At 41.3% G+C, this 25768-nt stretch overlaps 1 protein-coding gene across 6 annotated transcripts in view; it reads left to right on the top strand.

Moving 5' to 3' along the window:
- The window catches only part of BANP (BTG3 associated nuclear protein), a 710387-nt gene extending 695310 nt beyond the window's left edge, over positions 1-15077 (top strand). For 5 of the 6 annotated variants that reach the window (XM_056525545.1, XM_056525548.1, XM_056525550.1 and 2 more), the window contains 2 exons: positions 1897-2040; positions 14462-15077. In XM_056525545.1, the coding sequence (XP_056381520.1) occupies positions 1897-2040; positions 14462-14536 (219 nt within the window). In that variant the 3' untranslated portion in view covers positions 14537-15077. Of the gene's footprint in view, positions 1-1896; positions 2041-14461 lie in introns of those variants that run through there. The other variant, XR_008845087.1, reaches the window with a different exon arrangement.
- The last annotated feature ends 10691 nt before the right edge of the window (positions 15078-25768 follow it).

Raw genomic sequence — 25768 nt, forward strand, 5'->3', positions numbered from 1 at the left:
CTAATATAGGAAAAAATATATATAAAATATATAAAAACCAGTCCTCTAAAGCACTAGAGGTATGGAAAAAGAAGAAAATGAGTGAATAGAATGTGGATCCAATTGTTTTAGTGAAAATAAAATTGTGTTTATTATGTAGAACAATATAATATACAGCCAATCACCTAGCAGGGTCCTGGAAGGTGAAAGGCAATAAAATGTTAAAATATTAATAAAAAATATAGCACAAAAATACAAAAGATAAATTAATATCCGCTGCAAAGATAAAAAGTCTCTTTTCAATTATCACAAGTCTCCTTGAGAAGAAATAGAAGCAGAATCCATCAATGCTGTATGCTAAATATCACAAATAAAGCGCGGATGCCGGAAGTGTCACAAGTATCGTATAGTCTTGCAGAAACTCAATAGTATCACTTATCAGGGGTAAATCAATTATAAGTCTTGCAACAGTGTTGTGGTCTTGGATACAGTAGCAAGTAAGCTGAATCGGTAAGTATAATTGTAGCGAATGTATCGCGGTGTACAGCACCGCTCACCCTCCTCAACGGCCGCGATGGATACAGTGCCTGTCTGTATTCCGGTCGGGGTGAGTGGCTCTCCGGGGGCTCCGAATGTCCTGGGCTGGCACGGAGAGGCGTCCGGCCTAACGGAGTAGTGTCCAGGAGCTCTGCCGTCCGGGGCGGCGAGTGAATAACCGACAACAGGTGCGTGTACCAATGATGCGCTAGCAGTGCGCGCGTAATGGTGGTCCCGATACCGCAGGCATCCAGCGGTTGCAAGTTGGTAATTGAGCGGATAGGTTCTTTTAAAGTGATATACACTTAATATCTTTGTGCTTTAGACAAGTTCAGACGTGTTTCAAAGCCCCGGGCTTTTTCTTCAGTGACCAAAAATCCGCGCTATATTTGTGATATTTAGCATACAGCATTGATGGATTCTGCTTCTATTTCTTCTCAAGGAGACTTGTGATCATTGAAAAGAGACTTTTTATCTTTGCAGCGGATATTAATTTATCTTTTGTATTTTTGTGCTATATTTTTTATTAATATTTAAACATTTTATTGCTTTTCACCTTCCAGGACCCTGCTAGGTGATTGGCTGTATATTATATTGTTCTACATAATAAACACAATTTTATTTTCAAACAATTGGATCCACATTCTATTCACTCATTTTCTTCTTTTTCCATACCCCTAGTGCTTTAGAGGACTGGTTTTTATATATTTTATATATAAATTTACAAATCTGTTTAACTTTCTGGCACCAGTTGATAAAAAAAAAAAAAAAGTTTTCCATGGGAGTACCCCTTTAAGCAAGCATGGGACAGGCATAAGGCGATCCTTTATATAAGATAGGATTCGGCGTAAGATCATCCTTTATATTAGATAAGAATAGGCATAAGGCTATCCTTCATATAAGATAGGGCCAGGGACTATAGATAGTATTCAGAATATTGGGTAGACACATTCTGTGTTTCTTTGTGTTTCTATAATTTTCATCAGTTGAAAGAAGTAATCAAAGTAATAGTATTTTCATCAGATGGAGCTGCAAGGGTCATGCTTTGGCGGTCTTTTGCAGCAGCTCTGTTTATACATGCCACTCAATGTTTCCTGGCCATTTCGGAAAGCTCAGTGGTTGTCTACTCCGGAATTCCACCCCTGTAATCATTACTGCGGTATGCTTGCTTGGCTGGCATTGAGTATACAATAGTTTTTTGGAGCCTCTCCCAAATTCCTGCTTTGCCTCTTCAGCGATGGAGTAAATCAGCAGACAGGACTTAAATATTCTGGAAGGTTATAAAATCAATAACCAAACAAACACTTAACAGCCCATCCAATAAACATGATCTGCAGTAATATCTGACACCATTATTTTGAGATTTTTCTTTTGTTTCAGGTTCTCCAAGGAGCACAACTTATTGCTGTTGCCTCTGCTGACCCAACGTCTGGTGTAGTCGATGGCTCCCCCCTTCAGGCCAATGATATCCAGGTCCAGTATGTTCAACTTGCACCAGTTAGTGAATCCTCAGCAACAGCTCAGGTAACTGTCAATGATGTATGAAATATGCATGAAATGACTTCAGGAGTGTGGAAATTTAATAAAAAAAACTACTTGTCCACAGGACTAAAATTTTCTGCATACCAGGCTGTTTGAGGGCTAATTTTTTTGCGCCATAGTCAATTTTTTTTGTATCGGTATCATTTTGGTATTCATCTGACTTTTTAATTGCTTTTTAACTTTTTTTCTGGGATATTATAAAAATTTCAATTCTGTGTTTTTTTTTTTTTTTTTCATTTATGTATGGGATTAGAGATGAGCGAACTTACAGTAAATTCGATTCGTCACGAACTTCTCGGCTCAGCAGTTGATGACTTATCCTGCCTAAATTAGTTCAGCTTTCAGGTGCTCCCATGGGCTGGAAAAGGTGGATACAGTCCTAGGAGACTCTTTCCTAGGACTGTATCCACCTTTTCCAGCCCACCGGAGCACCTGAAAGCTGAACTAATTTATGCAGGATAAGTCATCAACTGCCGAGCCGAGAAGTTCGTGATGAATCAAATTTACTGTAAGTTCGCTCATCTCTAAATGGGATACATAACATTATATTTTAATAGTTCGTACAAGTATGCAGGCAGCGATACTAAATATGTTTATTATTATGTTTACATGTTTTTATATAGGAAAAGGGGGTGATTTGAACTATTAAAATGGAAGGGGTTAATGTGTGTCTTTTAAACTTTTATTAACATTTGTTTTTGTTTTTAACACTTTATTAGAGTTTTAGGAGGAATCATAAGATTCCTCATACAGATCAATAGAGTTCTATTGAATGCCATTGATCTGGGATCCATTGATAGAGCCTAGCCAAGCCAGCGATCCACCCCAATAGCCCACCAAGGAGCATTCACATGTCCCTTTAGACGCCGCTGTCAGCTTTGACAGTGGTGATCTAAAGGGTTAATAGCCAGCCACGGCGATCGCCGAACAGCAAACAGCCGGGGACTGCAGAGTATGGAGCGTGCACGAGTCCAGAGCCCAATCCATACAGCTGCTGAAAACAGCCGGGGGCTGCAGACTATGGAGCGGACTGGAGTCGGGAGCCCGCTCCATACAGAGCGCTGAGCGCCGCTGTGCTTGTTAGGTCCGGCCCTGCTTGCCCAAAACCGGGCTAAGGGCAGGAAAAATTCACCTGCCCGGCGCCCGGAACTGCATGTCCCGGGCGTCGGGTGATAGGTATTCCACATCCCCGAACTTCTTTATAAAAAAAAAAAAAAAGTTTAATGTATCTCTGGAGGAGTATAGTATAACTGGGCAATTGATTCAGCCTCACCCTTGGTACATGATTACAGTGGTATCTGTTTATACTAGACACATTTTTAAACACACATGATTTTGAAATTTTATTAACCTTTTGTATTACGTGAATGGCCCTAATGTAAAAACTACCATGCTGGAAGACGAGCTTTGCAGTCTGTTACAATGGGGGACATTTATCAAAACCTGTCCAGTGGAAAAGTTGCCCATAGCAATCAATCAGATGGCTTCTTTCATTTTTGAAAAAGTCTGCAAAAAAATAAAAGAAGCAATCTGATTGAATGCTATGGGCAACTAAGCAACTTTTCCTCTGGACAGGTTTTGATAAATCTCCCCCATTGTAACAGACTGCAAAGCTCGTCTTCCAGCATGGTAGTTTACACGTTGGGGCCATTCACGAAATACAAAAGGTTAATAAAATCACTTTAGACATTACTCTAAAACCCCCTAAAACATTGTGGTGGCTGATGTATGTAAGCTAATGAGGGGAGTCCTATCTCATTGGACAAGAGCATTCACTACAGTATTCAAATAAATATCTCCAAAGAGGATCCCAGGTATTGTCCAGCACTAAGAAAATACCAGGTGCCAGAAAACCCAAATTCTGTTGTTAGGGCACTAGTCAGTTTGAAGAGATAAATGTGCTCAATAATGATAAGAACAGGAAAACACAGCGCATCTTTTCTTGAGATTCCTCTTGTGAGCAGTTACTTTTAGAGTGAATTCAAACACTGCAGATTTGTTGCAAAAATGTCTTACTGCTGTTTCATTTATCTGAATTGGGCTTACAGAAATCAATGAGCTTGCCTCCAAAACAACCCCATTCATATGGACGGAGCTGATTTTCAGTTGCAAACGTATCTGATACAATACTGCCGTGTGTGAATTTAACTTCACAGTGTTTTCTGCAAGTCACATTTTTGTCAACCCTGAGCCTCCCTCTTTGCGACATCACTGTCGCAGAGCGGCACATTGACAGAGTCTGGTGGTGGCATCAGTATGAGGAGACCATATGGCGGCAGAATGACACAGCCTGGAGGTGGGGGCAGAATGAGGAGACCATATAGTGGCTGAATGACATAGCCTGGAGGTGGCAGAAGCATGAGAAGACCATATAGTAGCTAAATGACACAGTCTGGAGGTGGCAGAAGCATGAGGAGACCATATAGTAGCTGAATGACACAGCGTGGAGGTGGCGGCAGCATGAGGAGAACATATGGTGGCAGAATGAGACAGCCTGGAGCTGGCATCAGCATGAGGAGAACATATGGTGGCAGGATGAGACACCCTGGAGCTGGCATCAGCATGAGAGGAACATATGGTGGCAGTATGAGACAGCCTGGAGCTGGCATCAGCATGAGGAGAATATATGGTGGCAGAATGAGACACCCTGGAGCTGGCATCAGCATGAGAGGAACATATGGTGGCAGTATGAGACAGCCTGGAGCTGGCATCAGCATGAGGAGAATATATGGTGGCAGAATGAGACAGCCTGGAGGTAGCATCAGCATGAGGAGAACATATGGTGGCAGAATGAGAGCCTGGAGGTTGCATCAGCAGCATCAGGAGTCCTAAAAGTGACCCGGTAACAGAGTGGGGCGGTGGGTGGCAATACCAGTACCTGGTGACGAAGGGGGGGTGAAAAAAGGTGAACTTGGTATCAGATGTGTGGGATCAGAATAATAGCTGAGGCAGGTAGGCAGAAGAAAATGGTCTCTTTTGTAAAAGTGTTAGTGTACACAAGTAAGTATTGAGGATATGCATTACGTAAAACGTAACTTTTATTAAAAAAAATTTAAAACTTAACTTTTTTATTTATTTATTTATTTATTTTTTAAAGGAAAGGTGTGCAAAAACACAATGTGCCACCTACACCACCAAGTATTTATGTGATGCAAAGACCTCTAAAAGATGGAAGGGAACCAAGCATGGTCCATAGAAATTCCTCAGCATCAGACCACAAGTAAGTATTGAGTATATGCATTAGCTAAAACTTTTCATAGGATAAAATATATGGACCCAGTTTTTTACATCTTAGAAAAGGAGAGGTGTGCAAAAAACGCCATGTGCCACCTACACCACCAAGTATTGATGTGATGCAAAGACCTTTAAAAGGTATAAGGGAGCAACATATGGTCCATTGTAACTGATGGGGGTAAAAATTTCACCTGTAAGGCCCTACTCTCGCATTATTAATTCCCTTCTTGGCAAGTGTTACTTGCCCTAAAAAGGGCTGCCCCACACAGGAACCTCTCCCTATTTCCACTTATAAACACTGCCATTTCTCAGGGTTTTTAGTTGGAAATAGGGATTGATTCCTGTTTGGGGCCGCCCTTTTTAAGACGAGTAACACTTTCCTCGAAAAGGTGGATATATTGTCCATTGTAGCAGGTGGGGGTAAAAACTTCCCCTGTAAGGCCCTACTCTCGCCCTATTAATTCCCTTCTTGGCAAGTTTTACTTGCCCTAAAATGGGCGGCCCTACACAGGAAACTCTCCCTATTTCTACCTAAAAACCCTGGGAAATGGCAGTGTTTGTAGGTGGAAATAGGGAGAAGTTCCAGTGTGGGGCCGCCCTTTTTAGGGCAAGTAACACTTGCCAAGAAGGGAATTAATAATGCGAGAGTAGGGCCTTACAGGGGAAGTTTTTATCCCCATCAGTTACAGTTGCCATACATTGTTCCCTTTCACCTTTTAGAGGTCTTTGCATCATATCAATACTTGGTGGTGTAGGTGCCACATGGTGTTTTTGCACACCTTTACTTTTCTTTGATATAAAAAAAATTGGAGTCCATATATTTTATGCTAAGAAAAGTTACGTTTTACGTAATGCATATCCTCAATACTTACTTTTTGTCTGATCCGGAGGTATTTCTAAATATGTTTTGCATCATCCATATTTGTGAAGTGTTGGTGTGGCACCATGGTCAATCTACTCTGATGCATCAGGCATTGATGGGTGGAAATCCTGGCTGATCCATGCCTGTTTCATCTTCACAAAGGTCAGTCTCTCCACATTTTTCGTGGACAGACGAGTTCTCCTTAGGGTTACTATGGCCCCCGCTGCACTAAACACTGGCTCTGATGGCACACTACTGGCTGGGCAGGACAGCTTTTCCAGGGCAAACTCTGCAAGTTGCGGCCACAAATCAAGTTTGGCTGCCCAGAAGTCCATCGATTCTTCAAAGTGTGTTGACAGGGTCATGTCAAGGTATGCCACCACCTGCTGGTTCAGGTCCTTCTCCAGGTCTACCTGCTGCTGATGAGTTGCTTCACTATGCTGGTGAAGAAAGCTACTCATCAGCGACTGTAGACTCAGGCTGCTGCTGATGGAGCTGGTACTGCTCCTGCCACCCCACCCCTCCCCATCAGCCATGGCAGTGGAAGGTGAGCGCAGAGGACCCCCCGAGTCAGACCTGCGAGAGGAAGGACGATGACGCACATAGGCATCGCCCAACTGACTATGTAGGATGTCTCTGTAGTAGATCAGTTTGTCCTCCCTCTCAGTGGGTGTAAAAAAAAGGCTCTCATTTTGCGCCGGTAGTGAGGGTCCAATAAGGTGAAGAGCCAGAAGTCATCCCGCTGCCGAATGGTGACAATTCGGCGGTCAGTACGCAAGCAATTGAGCATGCATCGTGCCATTTGTGCAAGTGACTTGGAGGGACTCTCTGCCTCCATCTATACTGCATACTGCCACAGTGTGTCTGGGTCCTCTGTCTCGTCTTCCTCATAACCCTTTTGCTCCTCTGGCTGCTCTGGCTCCTCCTTTCGTGTCAGTTGACTATAAAACCCACCCATTTCCTGAAACCTAAACTGTGCTTCACTGTGGCCATGAGATGTAGGCGCCATGTCTCCAGTGCCCTGACCAGCCATCGTTTCCAACATGTGTTGTAGAAAATGAAGCAATGGAATGACGTCATTCATCCCGTAATCCTGGCCACTAATGTGGCTTCCTCAAAGGGCCTGAGCAAACGGCAGGTGCCACGTATGAGCTGCCACTGGTTGACATTGAAGCTACACAGGGGAGTTCCCCTATCCTTTGATCATCAAGAAATCGGTGATAGCTTTTCTCTGTTCGTATAGTTGGTCCAACATATGGAGGGTGGAATTCCAATGTGTGGAAACATTGCAAATCAGTTGGGGAATGCCGTTCTGACACTGCAGTTCAAGGAGGGTGTGCTTTGCGGTGTACGAGTGGCTGAAGTGCATGCAAAGTTTACTTCCCATTGTAAGAATGTCTTGCAGTTGGGGGGAACACTTCAGAAACCGCTTGACAACCAGATTGAACCCTTGTGCCATGCAGGGCGAATGGCTAAGGCTTCCGTGACGCAGCGCAGACAAGATGTTTCTCCCATTGTCGGCCAACATGGTTCCCATTTCAAGTTGTCATGGACTAAGCAATGATTCGATTTCTTGATGAATGACTTTTAGCAGTGTGACTCCGTTTGCCAAGGCAAACCATGTGAAGAATGGCGTGACATGGCTGTGCCTTGCACACATGGTATGCTGGAGGGGCACTGAGACTTGTCCGTGCAGTGAGGCTGAGGACACAATGGAGGATGAGGAGGCAGAGTCGCACACTCACAGGACCAACGGCCTGAGAGCGTGGAGGCGGAAGCAGCGTGACCTGTCCAAGTTGCTGTTGTGGCTGTGCAGGAACCACATTTACCCAGTGGGCCGTAAAGGACATGTATAGTCCCTGACTGTAGTTACAGCTCCACACGTCGGCGCTGCCATGCACTTGGGTACACACCGACAGGCTCAAGGACTGGCCCACCTTCTGTTCCACAAAATTGTGCAGGGCTGGTACTGCTTTTTTCGCAAAGAAATGACGGTTTGGGACTCTTCACCTCAGCTCTGCACGAGCCATCAGTTCTCTGAAAGGTGCACCCCTTGAAAACATAGGGACTGCAGCACCAGCAACTTGGACAGGAGCACATTCAGCTTCTGCGTCGTAGGATGAGTGGGTGCATACTGTTGTGTCTTGGACATGGCTTTGCTGATGGATTGCTGGCGGAATGACTGACTCAAAGTAGGAGGAGCATCTGGAGCAACAGAAGATGGGTATGACAGACAGCTGCCTTCAGCTGAGGTTGGGGAGCCTTGGCTGGCTGAAACAGGGAGCAGCGTGCCACCACATTGGAGCACATTGGAGCCACAGTTCTCCCTGGCCGCTTTATGGTGACGCTACATATGTTGACGCAGGGCTGTGGTGCCAACATTGGGACCCTGCCCACACTTCACTTCACCTTCCGACAACACATCTTGCATGTGGCCAGGTTAACATCCTCCGGATGCTTGATGAAAAACTGCCACACCGTCGAGTAGCTGATTTTCCCCCCAACTGTCCGCACTGATTGACTGCTATTGCCACCTACTCCAGAAACCCCTGTTCTACTACCTCCTGGGAAGGTGGGCTGCTGCAAAGCAGGTGGTCTACCCCTGGTACATTTGGCTCCAGACTTCTCACTTCTGCCACCATGCTGACTGCTACCATGCTACCACCTTGTTGGCTTGGCTGCTGCCTCATGGGCAACCTACAACCCTCTTCTCCTGATGATGATGAAGCCCCTTCTGCACCCAGCTCCCAAGTGCGATCGGCTTCATCATAATCGAGTTGTGTCTGCACATTACTGATGTCCTCAGGTTCCTCAACAGTGTCTGCTTCGGGAGCCTGAACACTTGCAACACCACCTCCCACCCCACTCTCCTCATCACGACTTGCCCGCCTAACGGAGGAAGCGGCGGATGTCTCCTCCACTTCTTGGCGGGGCAGTAGCTGCTGACTCTCCTCTAGTAGATCGTGCTCACTAAATAGTGTAGCTGAACCCACAGCATACAATACTTCTGTGGGGGAGGGAACAACATTGGACAGAGGCAATGGGAGGACAGGGACTGGTCCCGGGCCATGCCAACTGAGGGTTGTGTCTGAGGAACCCACCGACTGTTGACTGGGGGTGTCAGATGTCACTTGTGATAAAGTGGATGACCGAGTTAACCAATTGATGACGGCAGATGAGTTGCTGATCGAGACACGACCGCTAGTGGATTCCGGGAGCTCAGGCCCCTCGCTGCGACTCCTGCTGCCACTCGCCCTAAGTCTGCTGCGACCTCTGCCTGATGAATTTAGGCCTCTGCCACTCCTCTGTGCATGTCCTGGCACTTCTCTGCCATACTTATACACCAGCTGAGTGCGTATGTGTTTCACTTATGAGAGGAGGACAATACGCTCCACTACCCTTAAAACTGTATTAGACTACAGAAACAAGTGTGTAGCTTTGGCTCGGCTTTCACAATAACTAGGCCCAAATTAGTTTAACAGGAAAATATATAAAGGACACCATGTAGGTGTACCTGCACTTTACACTTATGAGAGCTGGAAAAATATGCTCTGCCTAAAATAAGGCTACAGAAACAAGGGTGTAGCTTTGGCTGGCCTTTCACAGTAACTAGGGCCAAATTAGTTTTTCAGTGAAAAAAATGTACACCACGTAGGTGTTTCTACAGTTTACATTTATGGGAGGTGGACAATACGCTCAGCTTAACCCCTTAAGGACCGGGGTTTTTTCCGTTTTTGCATTTTCGTTTTTTGCTCCTTGCCTTTAAAAAATCATAACTCTTTCAATTTTGCACCTAAAAATCCATATGATGGCTTATTTTTTGCACCACCAATTCTACTTTGTAATGACGTCAGTCATTGTGCCCAAAAATCTACAGTGAAACGGGAAAAAAAATCATTGTGAGACAAAATTGAAAAAAAAACGCCATTTTGTAACTTTTGGGGGCTTCCGTTTCTACGTAGTACATTTTTCGGTAAAAATGACACCTTACCTTTATTCTGTAGGTCCATATGATTAAAATGATACCCTACTTATACAGGTTTGAATTTGTCGCACTTCTGGAAAAAATCATAACTTCATGCAGAAAAATTTATACGTTTAAAATTGTCATCTTCTGACCCCTATAACTTTTTTATTTTTCCGTGTATGGGGCGGTATGAGGGCTCATTTTTTGCGCCGTGATCTGAAGTTTTTAACTGTACCATTTTTGCATTGATAGGACTTATTGATCGCTTTTTATTCATTTTTTCATTATATAAAAAGTGACCAAAAATGCACTATTTTGGACTTTGGAATTTTTTTGCGCGCACGCCATTGACCGTGCGGTTTAATTAACGATATATTTTTATAATTCGGACATTTTCGCACGCGGCGATACCATTTATGTTTATTTTTATTTTTATTTACACTGTGTTTTTTCTTTTATGGGAAAAGGGGGGTGATTCAAACTTTTAATAGGGAAGGGGTTAAATGATGTTTATTCACTTTTTTTTTGCACTTTTTTTTTGCAGTGTTATAGCTCCCATAGGGACCTATAACACTGCACACACTGATCTTTTACATTGATCACTGGTTTCTCATAAGAAACCAGTGATCGATGATTCTGCCGCATGACTGCTCATGCCTGGATCTCAGGCACTGAGCTGTCATTCGGCGATCGGACAGCGAGGAGGCAGGTAGGGGCCCTCCCGCTGTCCTGTCAGCTGTTCGGGATGCCGCGATTTCACCGCGGCTATCCCGAACAGCCCACTGAGCTAGCCGGCATGCTTTCGGTTTCACTTTAGACGCGGCGTTCAACTTTGAACGCCGCGTCTAAAGGGTTAATAGCGCGCGGCACAGCGATCAATGCCGCGCGCTATTAGCCACGGGTCCCGGCCGTTGTTAGAGGCCGGGCCCGAACCGCTATGACGCGGGGCCACGCCGTGGCCCCGCGTTATAGATCGGGAGTGGACACATGACGTTCCAGTACGTCATGTGTCCTTAAGGGGTTAAAACTGTATAAGGCTACAGAAACAAGGGTGTAGCTTTGACTGGCCTTTCACAGTAACTAGGGCCAAATTAGTTTTTCAGGAAAAAAAATGTACACCACGTAGGTGTTTCTACAGTTTACACTTATGGGAGCTGGACAATACGCTCCGCTTGAAACTGTATAAGGCTACAGAAACAAGGGTGTAGCTTTGGCTGGCCTTTCACAGTAACTAGGCCAAAATCAGTTTTTCAGGAAAAAAAACATACACCACCAATGTACCCACAGGTTACACTTATGAGAGGAATATAAGCTTCGCTACTTACCCTGTATTAGGCACTGTAATCAGGTGACTATGGCTTTTCGTGCTCACCTTAACTGGCCCCTGTAAGCTTTACAGTTGTTGTACAGAATCGCTGTGAAGTAGAGCCCAGTACAGTACTATTAGACACTATTAGCAGGTGACAATGGCTTTCACTGCTCTGCCTGACCGGCCCCTTTAAGTAAGTTTTAGAGTTGCGGTACACCCCAATGCAGCAGTGGAGTCGCTGTGTATTACACCCAAAAGTATACTCTCTCTCTCTCTCTCTCTGTCAATGCTTTTATGCAGTGATATGGGCTTGTGGTGAATCGCTGTTGTAAAGCTGTTTTTCTGTGCAATGCACACAATGCTCTATCTCTCCCTGCAGTAAAACGCTTTCTCTGAAATAAAGTCGCAAGATAGCTGCCGAATATATAGGGCTGTGAGATCATAGGGGTGGCTGGCTGGTGATAGGCTGCATGCTGCATGTGATTCAGGGTCATTCCGCCTTGCTGCCTTCCCAGAGTTCCTTGCCCCATGTCCTCACATGTGGATCCGCCATTTTAGATGCAGCTAAAGCCTGGACCGCACTAAATGGAGTTTAATGAAGTAATTCGTGCGATCGAATCGCGGCAATATTCGGATTTGGATTCATAAAAAAAAATGTTTTAGTATGTCATAGTTGATTCAGTATTAAACTGCTTTCTAATTGATTTTAATTAAATATTTTGACTTTTTATATGTATTTTGTGTTTGAAAATCTGTCCACAAGGGGTCTCCCTAGGAGTCCCTGGCCGCAAGCATTTCTGTTGATTTCGGACTTACGCTGGCCTGGCAGTGAGTCCTAAATCGCAGACCTCTGGCTGAGCACGTGACCAGCACAGCTTACTGCCTGTCAATCAGACAGGCGGGAGCGCTGTGCTCACTCGCATATCCCACAGCGCTCTGTACACTGAGGACAAGCAGGGCTCTGTACACTGAGGACAAGCAGGGCTCTGCACACTGAGGACAAGCAGGGCTCTGTACACTGAGGACAAGCGGGCCTCTGTACACTGAGGACAAGCGGGGCTCTGTACACTGAGGACAAGCAGGGCTCTGCACACTGAGGACAAGCAGGGCCCTGTACACTGAGGACAAGCGAGGCTCTGTACTCTCAGGAAAAGCAGGGTTCTGTACACTGAGGACAAGCAGGGCTCTGCACACTGAGGACAAGCGGGGCTCTGTACACTGAGGACAAGCGGGGCTCTGTACACTGAGGACAAGCGGGGCTCTGTACACTGAGGACAAGCGGGGCTCTGTACACTGAGGACAAGCGGGGCTCTGTACACTGAGGACAAGCGGGGCTCTGTACACTGAGGACAAGCGGGGCTCTGTACACTGAGGACAAGCTGGGCTCTGTACACTGAGGACAAGCTGGGCTCTGTACACTGAGGACAAGCGGGGCTATGCACACTGAGGACAAGCGGGGCTATGCACACTGAGGACAAGCAGGGCTCTGCACACTGAGGACAAGCAGGGCTCTGCACACTGAGGACAAGCGGGGCTCTGTACGCTGAGGACAAGCGGGGCTCTGTACACTGAGGACAAGCGGGGCTCTGTACACTGAGGACAAGTGGGGCTCTGTACACTGAGGACAAGCTGGGCTCTGTACACTGAGGACAAGCTGTGCCCTGTACACTGAGGACAAGCAGGGCTCTGTACACTGAGGACAAGCAGGGCTCTGTACACTGAGGACAAGCAGGGCTCCCTACACTGAGGACAAGCAGGGCTCTGTACACTGAGGACAAGCAGGGCTCTGTACACTGAGGACAAGCAGGGCTCTGTACACTGAGGACAAGCGGGGCTCTTCCACTGAGGACAAGCGGGGCTCTGCAAATGCGGGCTCATTCACAACACCCTAAATTCATGTAAACGCAAACATCCTCCAATAGTCTACACAAATCCCAGCACTAAGTTTGACTCTGTCAGACACTTTTAGGGGGAGATTTACCATTGCCTTCCTGACATTTTATTGGCTGAAATTTTTGCGCAGTTAGTTTTTGTGCAAAGCTTTTGCGCAAAGATTTTGTGCAATTTCAGAATAGACAACCTTGGCAAAAGTGACTGTAAAATGCAGTGCTTCATTCTTGACTGTGCAGTGGGGAGATTTATTAACTGCATCTTTCTTTTTAAAAGGCTCAAAATTAATGCACAAACATTCAAAAAAATTGGAAATTCATACCAGTTCTGCCTTACCTTAGAGAAATGACATCCTACAGCAAGTTCTGAGTTTTTTTTTCATTTGTGCAAAGTTTATCAAAACGCCAAAAAAAAAAAACAGCTAAATAAAAAAAGGCTGTGAAGTGGCAGACACATATTGATAAATCTCCCCCTTAGTCCTTGTTCAAACTAATATTATGTTGTTAGATTGTTAAATCCAAAGAGTGCCAAGGGTTCTTGTAGAATTCTGTCCACTATATTACTACTTTTGAAATTGAAGAGCAGGTGTATCCCATGATGATTGTCTCGAGAGGTCAATCTGCACACGAGCTTTTATTATGAGCTTATACTGTGGACTTCCTGCTATCAGAACGCCTCACCCGTTATCACCCAGTGCCATCACCTATTCAAAATAGCAGCAGTCTCTGGAACTAGTCAGTAAATCATAGGGGGTGTTCACATGCCCTGGACCTGACAGGACATCTCAGAATAACAAAAGAGTTTTAATCGTTTTAATTAATTGAACTTGTGTATAATTATTGTAGAATTATAACTTTTTATGATGTCTCATATATTGGTAAAACCACAAAGAAGGCACCTTTCTTCTAAAACTTGTCACCAAAGTATATGTAAATATCATCCAGTGAGTAATGACTAATGTGATATTGTTTTGCACCTTAGTGAACAACTACTGCACTAAAGCTCTGTTGTACTTCACCGTTATGTTTGTAAAGGCTCTGTTTTACACTTGTCCTGTGTCATTCATTTTATATACCCTATACTGAGGCGGAATTATATTTTATTGATTATATTTGTGGGCGGGGGGCTTGTTGTTTTTCAGGCAGTGGAACCTCTGCAGTCTGCCCTACAGCCAGAAATGCACATTGAAGCACATGAAGCCATTCAGATCCAGTAACTTGAGCTGTACTATGGACCAAGCACAGCTGCTTAGGACAAAAACCTATTCTGCCAATGGGGACATATCGACATTCGGTCATCTTACAGGACCAGAATGCAGTATACAGGACTAGACGGGAAGCAGCTACAGAATTCATTATTTTCAATGATCTGTACTCTAAAAATGCAATTTTTTTATATTGTTTATAAGTGAACTCTTTCATAGCTTGTCATTTTCTGTTAATATAGATTTGCAGTGCATTATGTAAGTGGATTTTTTTCATGACAGTCGTTTATTCATATACTTCATGATGCATTATGCCTAAAATATATCTATTATATTGCATGTTAGTTTGGGTCATCAGACTTATAGCAACCGTAATACAAACACATATACATGCCAGTAAAATGCTTGTGTGAAGCCAGCCGTAAAGTAACCCACTGAATGTAGAGACTTGTGGGAGAATTGCATTAATTAAAGGGAAACTCCGGTGGAAACAAGTAGAAAACAAATGTTTTCAAATCAACTGGTGCTAGAAAGTTAAACAGATTTGTAAATTACTTCTATTAAAAAGTCTTAATCCTTCCAGTAGTTATTTGCTGCTATATAAACAGAGACATTTGTGAATTTATTTTCTGTCTGACAACAGTGCTCTCTGCTAACACCTCTGTCATTGTCAGGAACTGTCCAGAGTAAAAGCAAATCCCCATAGAAAATCTCTCCTGCTCTGGACAGTTCCTGACACGGACAGAGGTGTCAGCAGTGAGCACTGTGGTCAGACAGAAAATAACTTCCCAAATTTCTCTGTAGTATATCTGTAGTATACAGCAGCTGATAAGTACTAGAAGGGTTAAGATTGTTAAATAGAAGTAATTTACAAATATGTTTAACTTTCTGGCACCAGTTGATTTGGAAAAAAAAATGTTTCCACTGGAGTTTCCCTTTAAGTAAGCTGGGAGTTCCACAGATTGCCAGAACAATGCATCATGACACTCTCCCAAGTATTGTACCCATTCAAGTTTAAGATATAACCAAATGTTGATGTCCCTATAACAGGATTTAAAAGGCTGTGTCTTCCCAGCTATGATGCTTTCTGTCATGTTTCTAAAATTCGAATGCATACTTTATTATCTGTGGATAAGTGAAAGGACCATTATATCTAAAATACTAAAATCCATTCACAAAGCCAAAAGTGAATGGGGACATATACACACACACACACACACACACACACATATATATATATATATATATATATTTAAAAAAAATCCATCTGAAGTCAATGCTAACAATTTGAAGGGACTGCACTGAATTTTTTAGGCATCATTACATAGGTATATTTTTCCATGATCGTAGTACTTTTATATAAAGCAGTTTCTTTTTTAGATTTAGTGGTTCATTCAAAGTTTCCACATTGGGGTTCTTAAATCTATTACAACGTACAAGATGTTTTCTCTATATGTCTGTATGAAGCATTGTTAGCTGCCACTGAGACATTAAAATGTTAAAGGGGCCAAGTGTTTATGTAATTATGAATAAATAAGAAGAAACTTGTATTTTATTTCTAAAATTCAGAAATGATATGGGACATATGAGATTTAAAAAAGTGTTTTGGTTTTTTATTAGCTCCTGCGCGCCACCCCAGCAGTCCCCAGGAATGGGGCATGTTGACCCTTGCACAAAGCAACGCCCCCTCCATGTATCTCTATGGGAGAGCCGGAAATACAGCGTTTGGGTATCTCCAGCTCTCTCGTAGAGATTCATGGAGAGGACATGTTGGGCGAAATTTCGTGTGGGGGTCAACGCACCCCATTCCTGGGGACAGCCGGGGTGCCGTGCAGGAGATCGCGGGGGATCCCAGTGGTCTGACACTATAATGGCTGCAGACAAGATGGGGTTTGCATAAATTTGGCCATATTTGTCAGCTCCTCTGTTCTCTATGTTTTGGCACAGTGTTTAGAGAACAGGAAAGCTGCTCCATCTCTAGCTGCTAAAGTCTGGTCAACACATATTCATCACTGGCTGTCACACAGAGCTGCTGTTTCTTTATTAGGACTCATTCACCATTATGTTTGGTTTTCCACCACAGTATATGTCAGGATACTGTTGAATAGGTATTGCCTGTGGCATAATCATGGGTTTAAATAGACCAAATGAAGTCCTCATGTGAGAATGGTGTGTCTTTTTATTTAGGAACACAAAAGCCTGATAAAGTAAACATTTTCTCACAATAAAATGGTCGTTTTCTTGAACATTGGTTACATACAACAATACTAACACACAATTCCTTATAATTTGATTCTAGACCATAAAATATGTAAGCCTATGTTCTCATTTAGTTATTTATTTATTTTCTTTGTTAAGTGTGTGTGCCAAATGCATCCATAGGCTCTCACATAGTGATCTCACATAATCCAAAATAGTGTCAGTTTGGAAATCTAGTTACCTGTATGGCATATGTGCTGGGGAAAAAAAAGGTGTAAACAGAGCCTAAAGCAAGTGTCATCAGTGATAGCTCTACAGATCATGTATAAGGAATATATGCAGTGTTTCCACCAATGTCATTGTTGCTTCTCTGCATTGTGTAGAATCAAAGAAAGATCTTATATTACAGAGGTATTTCTCAAGGTCAGGAAATAGTGGCCTCTGTGTTAGGATGTAAAAAATGTATCTAACTTCTTTGTTCACTTTACTACTGTTATCAATACTGCATACGCATTGAATGCCTCAATAAATACATATTTATGATGTGTGGCAGTGGTTTCATCTGTGTGAGCAGTCACCTTGCCAGCAGTGGACATGTTAACATTAAGGAGAGATGGACATTTCCCACGTCAGCAGGGGTTGTGTTTATTTATGAGCAGGCTCTGTGGTTGGCTGCAGGCACACAGACAATGTCATAATTTTAGTACAACCACAGGCGTCTTGTCAAGAACAGTAAATGCATAGTATCTTTACAACAAAGCAACACTTGATGACAAGGGCACAAGCTACTACCTTAGCCATTTATAATTACATGAAAGCTCATCTCCGTCACTTACCTGTTTTGTTTTTCTTATTGGACACAAAATGAATAAAAGTTGTAGGTGATCAATACCAGTATACTTATTAAAGAATAGGATTTGTAAGATGCTGGTGACAAACCAGTGTAATCCATATACCAACATCACAGCCTCTATGTACCTCAAGGTATGTCCACCACTATCAAAGCTGACCTCATGTCTCAGCTGCAGTTAACAATTCTGCCAGCCACTATTCTACAACATAAAATTTAACTCTTGCCACAATTCTCTCTCCCCAGGCCATGTAGATGATGGTTAGGTATGGCATGTTATGGATTATCATGTCCGATTTCTGACACAGCAGAAGCAAATGTTCAGTGCCTTATTTACTGCATAATCCTAATAACCACTGTGCATGGAACAACTCCTTCAAAGCTCATGTTTTAAAGTTGGCAACAATGTATTACAATTCTGTAATTGAAGCTGAACTTCCCAATAGCAATCATATTCCAACCACCAAAGAGAGGAAACGCATAAATATATATATAACTAAACCAATATTTTCTGTCCTGTGTCACGGAAAGACTGCTTTTGTTGTCAGAAGTAAAACGCCTCAGTAATGTGAGACATTGCACCGAGATAAACAGTAGACATCTTACTGGAAGTGTAGAAAGTAAAAGACAGCTTCTGGAGATTTCCAATACAGACAGCACCAGTAAAGCCCAGAATATATGAGATATATATTGCACCAATTGAGGTTTATGTGAATGTACACCTTGGATCTTATGGTAAATGCACTTGTGTGCTGGCTCTTTTCTCTTTTTCTCGATTACCAGTGGGGGTGGTCCTACAGTGATACATTCCCAAGTCAATAAGAAGTCAACACAAATTACAGTGAGTGTTATTCCTCTTTATTGCCCTGTGAATCCATTCTCGTGATACAAACAGCTTTAAAACAGGCTTCTGAGGATGGCAGTTTTTATTCGTGAAGGCAATTTCCGCTCCTTCCGTTCTCTATTATAGGCAATGAATGAATATTTATATATTATCTAATACATAACAGTAAGCCCATCAAAACCTATTTTTCAAATAGATTTTTTTTGTCTGTGTTAATAAAGTTCTTTTCACCCCCATTTAACCCACATTTGGGGGGGGGATTTATCAACACCTGTTTACTGTGTAGAGGAAGAGTGATGCAGTTGCCCATAGCAACCAGATTGCTTCTTGCATTTTCAAAGAGGCCTGTGAAAAATTTATGAAGAAATCTGGTTGCTTTGGGCAACTGCACTACTTTTCCTCTACACAGGATTTGATAAATGTCCTTCATTCTCCATAAATAGCAAAGATGCTTAGATGTAGACAAGTTTCTAAGTGTGGTCTTGGCTGGTGAGAGGTTGCACAAAAGGTTTTTGTGCATAAACTTTGCGACAGTTGAAAATAGTTGCAGATGATAAATCACCAACCAGTGCAAAAAGCTAACCGTGCCGCACTACATTTAAGTTGTGTTCTTGAATAAGTCACACAAGTTTTCACCCATTGCACAAAAATTTGTAGCAATTTACCACCAAAAAACAGGATAGAACCAATGATAAATCCCCCCCATTGGAATTTATGTTACTGGTAAATTTTAGTTAATACCTTCAGAAATCATTTGTGAAAAGCTCCATAATTTATCAAAAATTTGCATTTTTTTTAAGTTTGAAATTATGTGCTTTTAAGAAATGTCATATTTTTTGGTGAAAAATTCCGAAATTTGATGAAAACATTTAAAATTTTGCATTTTTCTTACTTTGAAGCTCTCTGCTTGTAAGGAAAATAGACATTCCAAATAAATTATATTTTGATTCACAAATGCAATATGTCTAGTTTATGTTTGCATCATAAAGTTGCCATGTTTTTACTTTTGGAATTTTTGTACCACCGGTGCAGATGGATGGGAATTGACAGCGCTGTCCAAAACCGAGGAAAGTGTTTCTTTTTACTTTATTAAAACATGTAACGCGTTTCAAGGACGCTCCGTTCTCTTCCTCAGGACTTTGTGAGACCATTATGATATTCCTTAATGTGGGAGATTAGTTTTGCGGCTACAATGCCATCTTCAATGACCTAAAATTTTTTCTGATGCGGTGAAAAAGTGGGCATATTGTTTTGCCCACATAAAAAAATCTGCAATAACAAAAAATGGCATATACCACAAAATCTGATCTACACGTTATGAACTGATTAATTTTCACCGTATACCCTCATAGTCGTAATTCCTTGGACTTTGAATTGTGCACACATAAAGAGCAGGACCCACAAGTAAAATTACCTGTAGATCCTTGTTCAGACAGCCATTGCGTTTTTATTTTGTTCTTTCTCTCATTCTTTTTCTTTTGTTTTTTTTTATATAATCCCCAATGGTTGTGCTCTTTCTGTATGTTACAATCGGGAGGTCCGCAGTATATTCCTGTAAAGCATGACCTTGTTGTAGAATAAACCAGTTTTTTGTTATTGCTTTCCTTATTGTTTCATTCATGGGTGTGTTAGCAAAGACAAAAGTGAACCTATTGTTGTTTTTATTTTTTCTGGGTTGAAATAAAGATTTACGATCTATTTTATCTGCTTTGCTTCGGGCTTCAGCAAGAATTTTATTGGTGTAGCCCCGAGCACGAAATCTATCCTCCAATTCTTTTACTTGTTTTTGATAAGTTATTTCATCATTGTTTATTCTTTTCAGGCGTATCATTTGACTAAAGGGGATACTATTTTTAATGGTAATTTTGTGTGATGATGCATAATGTAAGAGTGCGTTTCTGGACGTAGGCTTGCGATACCCGGAGGTAATAATCTTACCCTCCTTATAATTCACATTTACATCCAAAAAAGTATCTCCAAAATGCGAAGTGAACAGCACATTTACCATGTTGACATTATTTAGGTAACTGATGAAATCGTCAAATTGTTGCTTATTACCTGTCCACACGATAAATATTAATTTTTATGTCTTTCAGGAACAATTAACATCTAAATTCCATCTGCTCCCCTGGCGATAGAGAGACAAGAGAAATTCCAATGCAGTTGCAATTACATATTGCATTTTTGTTCATACTTTATATAGCAGCCATTCTTTTATGGGCTTTACTTTTTTCTGCATCTCATGTCCCAAATTCCCTGTTCTCTTTTCCCCTTCTTTCTTCCTTCTCCCCCTTTCCTCTTCCTCCTCCTTTCTCTTTTCTTTTTCTTTTCATTTTGTTCCAACCCACCTTCCCCTCCCCTTCCTTCCTTCCTTCCTTCCCCTTTTTCATTTTTCTTTCTTCTTTTCTTTCTGGTTTCCCCCCTCTTTTTTCCCATTTTTTTTTTCTTCTTTTTTCACTGCACCAGCACTTTATATTTAATTATTCTTGTACATGTATAGATATGCGTGGATATTACAGATACGCACAAATATAACACATTTTTTACATAAACACAATTATCACAATATTATTCACGGTTCTCACAACAATATGTTTTTTTCACATGATTTTGTTCTGTTTTTCATTTTTTTAATATTCACAATATATTTTAATAATTTTTTTATTATACAAATTTTTATTATATGAATTGCCAGCACTTTCAACAATTTTTATCACATTTCACTATTATGAATTATATGTCATTGTATCATTCATTATTATTTTTTATTTGACACCCATGATTTACACACTTAACATATTTCACTGACACTCACTCATTAATTAATCAACTAATATTTTTCACAAATTTTTATTTCTATTTTAATATGTCACCCTTATTATCATTATTTGTCATTATATAATTATTTTCAATGTTATTAACCTCTTAAGGACCCAGGACGTATGAGTACGTCCTGGGTCCCGGTCGTGCGATATAACGCGGGGTCACACGGTGACCCCGCATCATATCGCGGCGGGCCTGGCGTCATAGTGAAGCCGGGACCCGCCTCTAATAGCGCGCGGCACTGATCGCGGTGCCGTGCGCTATTAACCCTTTAGCCGTGCGCTCAAAGCTGAGCCACGCGGCTAAAAGTGAAAGTAAAAAGTGCCGGTTAGCTCAGGGAGCTGTTTGGGATTGCCGCGGTATAATCGCGGCATCCTGAACAGCTTTAGCACAGGAGGAAGGTCTCTTACCTTCCTTCCTGCAGTCCGATCGCCGATTGAATGCTTCAAGCTTGAGATCCAGACTTGAGCATTCAATCGCCGAAAACACTGATTGATCCATTCCTATGGAGATGAATCAATCATTGTTAAAGATCAGTTAATGCAATGTTATAGCCCCCTATAGGAGCTATAATATTGCATTAAAAAAGTGTAAAAAAATCATTAACCCTTTCAATTATCCCTTCCCCTAATAAAAGTTTGAATCACCCGGCATTTCCAAGAATAAAAAAAACACAGTGTAAATAAAAATAAACATATGTGGTATCGCCACGTGCGGAAATGTCCGAATTATAAAAATATACCGCTTTTTAAACCGCATGTTCAATGGAGTACGCGCAAAAAAATTCAAAAGTCCAAAATAGCGCATTTTTGATCACTTTTTATACCACAAAAAAAGTGAATAAAAAGTGATCAAAAAGTCTGATCAGAACAAAAATGGTACCGCTAAAAACTTCAGATCACGGCGCAAAAAATGAGCCCTCATAGCGCCTTGAACACAGAAAAATAAAAAAGTTATAGGGGTCAGAAGATGACCATTTTAAACGTATAAATTTTCCTGCATGTATTCATGATTTTTTTCTGAAGTGATACAAAATCAAACCTATACAAGTAGGGTATCATTTTAACCGTATGGACCTACAGAATAAAGATATGGTATAATTTTTGCCAAAAAATTGTACTGCGTAAAAACGGAAGCCCCCCAAAACTTACAAAATAGTGTTTTTTCATCAACATTGATTTTTTTTTTTTCCGTTTCACCGTAGATTTTTGGGTAAAATGACTAATGTCATTACAAAGTAGAATTAGTGACGCAAAAAATAAGCCATCATATAGAATTTTAGGTGAAAATTTTAAAGAGTTATGATTTTTTAAAGCTAAGGAGGAAAAATTGAAAATGAAAAAATGGAAAAAGCCCGGGTACTTAAGGGGTTAAATTGATTATTATGTATATGGAATATAATATATGGATAAATTGGATGATTTATTATTATATTTTTGCCTTTTGCACACAGAGACACTTTATCACATTTATATTAAATATGTATTATGTATTAGTAATTTGGAATTTTTCATATTGATATACTGATATATTATTTCTATTTTTTGATTGATTTTTTTCCTAGTACTTTTACATTAATTTAATTTGTATGAATATTATATAATAGATTATGCATATATGTACATTTTTCTATTCATTCTGTAATAACCCCCCTTTTTTATAATATATGAATTGCTGTTTAAATAATAGATAACATTCTATATAATAATTAAAAAAAATTTTTTTGCCATTGCATGCATTGTACTCATTGTCCACTATCTATGTAAGCAAACCAGTGCTTTAATGCACTAAGTCCCCTTCCAACTCGAGTGCGCATGCGCCGAGTCCCGGCGCCGTGCGCTTCCGGGTACGCATCATATGCCGCTCCTCATGTAACCATTTTGGATCATGTGATCGGGTGGCGGACGCGAGCGCGGCGTTCGGGCTCGTGCTTCCATGCCAGAGGAGGAACAGGCAGATGAGAAAGGTATACACCTACGATTTTTATTGTTTATGTTCCATGATTGGCTGGTTACAATATAAATAGCTTCCGGCACTGAGAGGACGCCACCCCCAGGACGAAGGACCGTACCGAAACGTACGTTGGGGGGGGCGTCACTCCTGCTGTCTGCACTGTTTGCACTTTGTGATGTAGGTATCCTAGGGCTGATAGGGAACTGCTTTGAGTCATATTTTAAGGCTGATGCCTTTATTTACTATGCTATGCACTTTCCATTGTTTATATTAATATTAGATGATAATATGTAGTGTTTGCAGGTGGTCCCTTTCCCTTTTTTAATATGTTTGCCATATATTGTTTTAATCATGTTATAAATAAATAACTTTTAAACAACAATTGAATGACTTCACGAGTTTTTGGTATTTTTGTACGATAAATATGTAGTCCACATAGCGCTAGATCGTTTTAATGTAACGGACAAAGGGATTAGTAGATGAAAAAATATTATTCCGTTCGAACACTGCCAAAAAGATATTTGCAAAGGCGCATGAGATAGGAGTCCCCATCGCCGTTCCATTGATTTGTTTAAACCACTTTTCCTCAAACTGGAAAATATTATTTGCAAGAATTAATTCAGTGGCTTCTGTTACAAACTCAATAAAATCAGGGGACTTTCCATAACCGGAGAGAAACTCCCTGAGAGCCTGTATACCCGCATCCCAAGGGATGGCAATAGGTGGCAATCCGACTGCCAGTCCATGCCATTGGCAGTTATCAAATATCCCGTATCACGCAAGTAAGTAGGTATATATTTTAGCATAGGGGAGATAAGCCAATCTATCTAGCTGGACAAAAATTCCATTGGACTGCCAATCCTTGCTACAATTGTGTGGCCAAGGGTGTGTGTGCGGTTTTTGTGTGTTTTTGGCAGTGTATACCAGTGGGCATTTTTTTTATTGTTTGGGAACATTCTTATGCTGTTTTGATATCAATGATATGGGTTCGTAAAAAGGATTGAAGTTTGCTTAAAATTTTAGGAATTGGATCACTAGATAATTTCTCATATACTGATGTGTTATTCAACTTGTTATAAGCTTCGGCTAAATAATCCTTTTTGTACCATACAACTACCCCCCCCCCCCTCTGTATCTTTTGGGATGCGGGTATACAGGCTCTCAGGGAGTTTCTCTCCGTTTCTGGAAAGTCCCCTGATTTTGAGTTTGTAACAGAAGCCACTGAATTAATTCTAGCAAATAATGTTTTCCAGTTTGAGGAATAGTGGTTTAAACAAATCAATGGAACGGCGATGGGGACTCCTATCTCATGCGCCTTTGCAAATATCTTTTTGGCAGTGTTGGAATGGAATTATATTTTTTTATCTACTAATCCCTTTGTCCGTTACATTAAAATGATCTGGCGCTATGTGGACGACATATTTATCGTGTGGACAGGTAATAAGCAGCAATTTGACAATTTCGTCAGTTACCTAAATAATGTCCACACGGTAAATGTGCTGTTCACTTCGCATTTTGGAGATACCTGTTTGGAATTTTTGGATGTTAATGTGAATTATAAGGAGGGTAAGATTATTACCTCCGGGTATCGCAAGCCTACGTCCAGAAACACACTCTTACATTATGCATCATCACACAAAATTACCATTAAAAATAGTATCCCCTTTAGACAAATGATACGCCTGAAAAGAAAACAATGATGAAATAACTTATCAAAAACAAGTAAAAGAATTCGAGGATAAATTTTGTGCTCGGGGCTACACCAATAAAATTCTTGCTGAAGCCCTAAGCAAAGCAGATAAAATAGATTGTAAATCTTTATTTCAACCCAGAAAAAATAAAAATAACAATAGGTTCACTTTCGCCTTTGCTAACACACCCATGAATGAAACAATAAGGAAAGCAATAACAAAAACTGTTTTTTTCTACAAGATCATGACTTACAGGAATATACTGCGGGCATCTCGATTGTAACATACAGAAAGAGCACAACCATTGGGGATATAATGATATAAAAAAAACTAAAGAAAAAGAATGAGAGAAAGAACAAAATGAAAACGCATTGGCTGTCTGAACAAGGATCTACAGGTAATTTTACTTGTGGGTCCTGCTCTTTCTGTGTGCACAATTCCAAGGAATTATGACTAGGAGGGTATAAGGTGAAAATGATTCAGTTCATAACGGTGTAGATCAGATTTTGTTGTGTATGCCATTTTTTGTGATCGCAGATTTTTTTATGTTGGCAAAACAATACGCCCACTTTTTCACCGCATCAGAGAACATTTTAGGTCATTGAAGACCGGCATTGGAGCCACAAAACTAATCTCCCACGTTAAGGAACATCATAATGGTCTCACAAAGTCTCTGAAATTTGCAGCTTTAGAAAGAATTGAAAAATCTGGCACAAAAGAGGACCGACATCAACGCCTACTAATCAAGGAGGCCAGGTGGATATCAAGATTAAATGCCACAATGGGCCTAGGCTTAAATGAAAGAATAGAAAAAAGTCATTTTTGATTGTGATGTCTGTTTTTCTAGTGTCTCGCATGTACAGGTGGTGTTCTTTGTTTTTAAA

Source organism: Hyla sarda, chromosome 6 (assembly GCF_029499605.1).
Source record: "Hyla sarda isolate aHylSar1 chromosome 6, aHylSar1.hap1, whole genome shotgun sequence".
In the NCBI taxonomy this organism is placed as follows: domain Eukaryota; kingdom Metazoa; phylum Chordata; class Amphibia; order Anura; family Hylidae; genus Hyla; species Hyla sarda.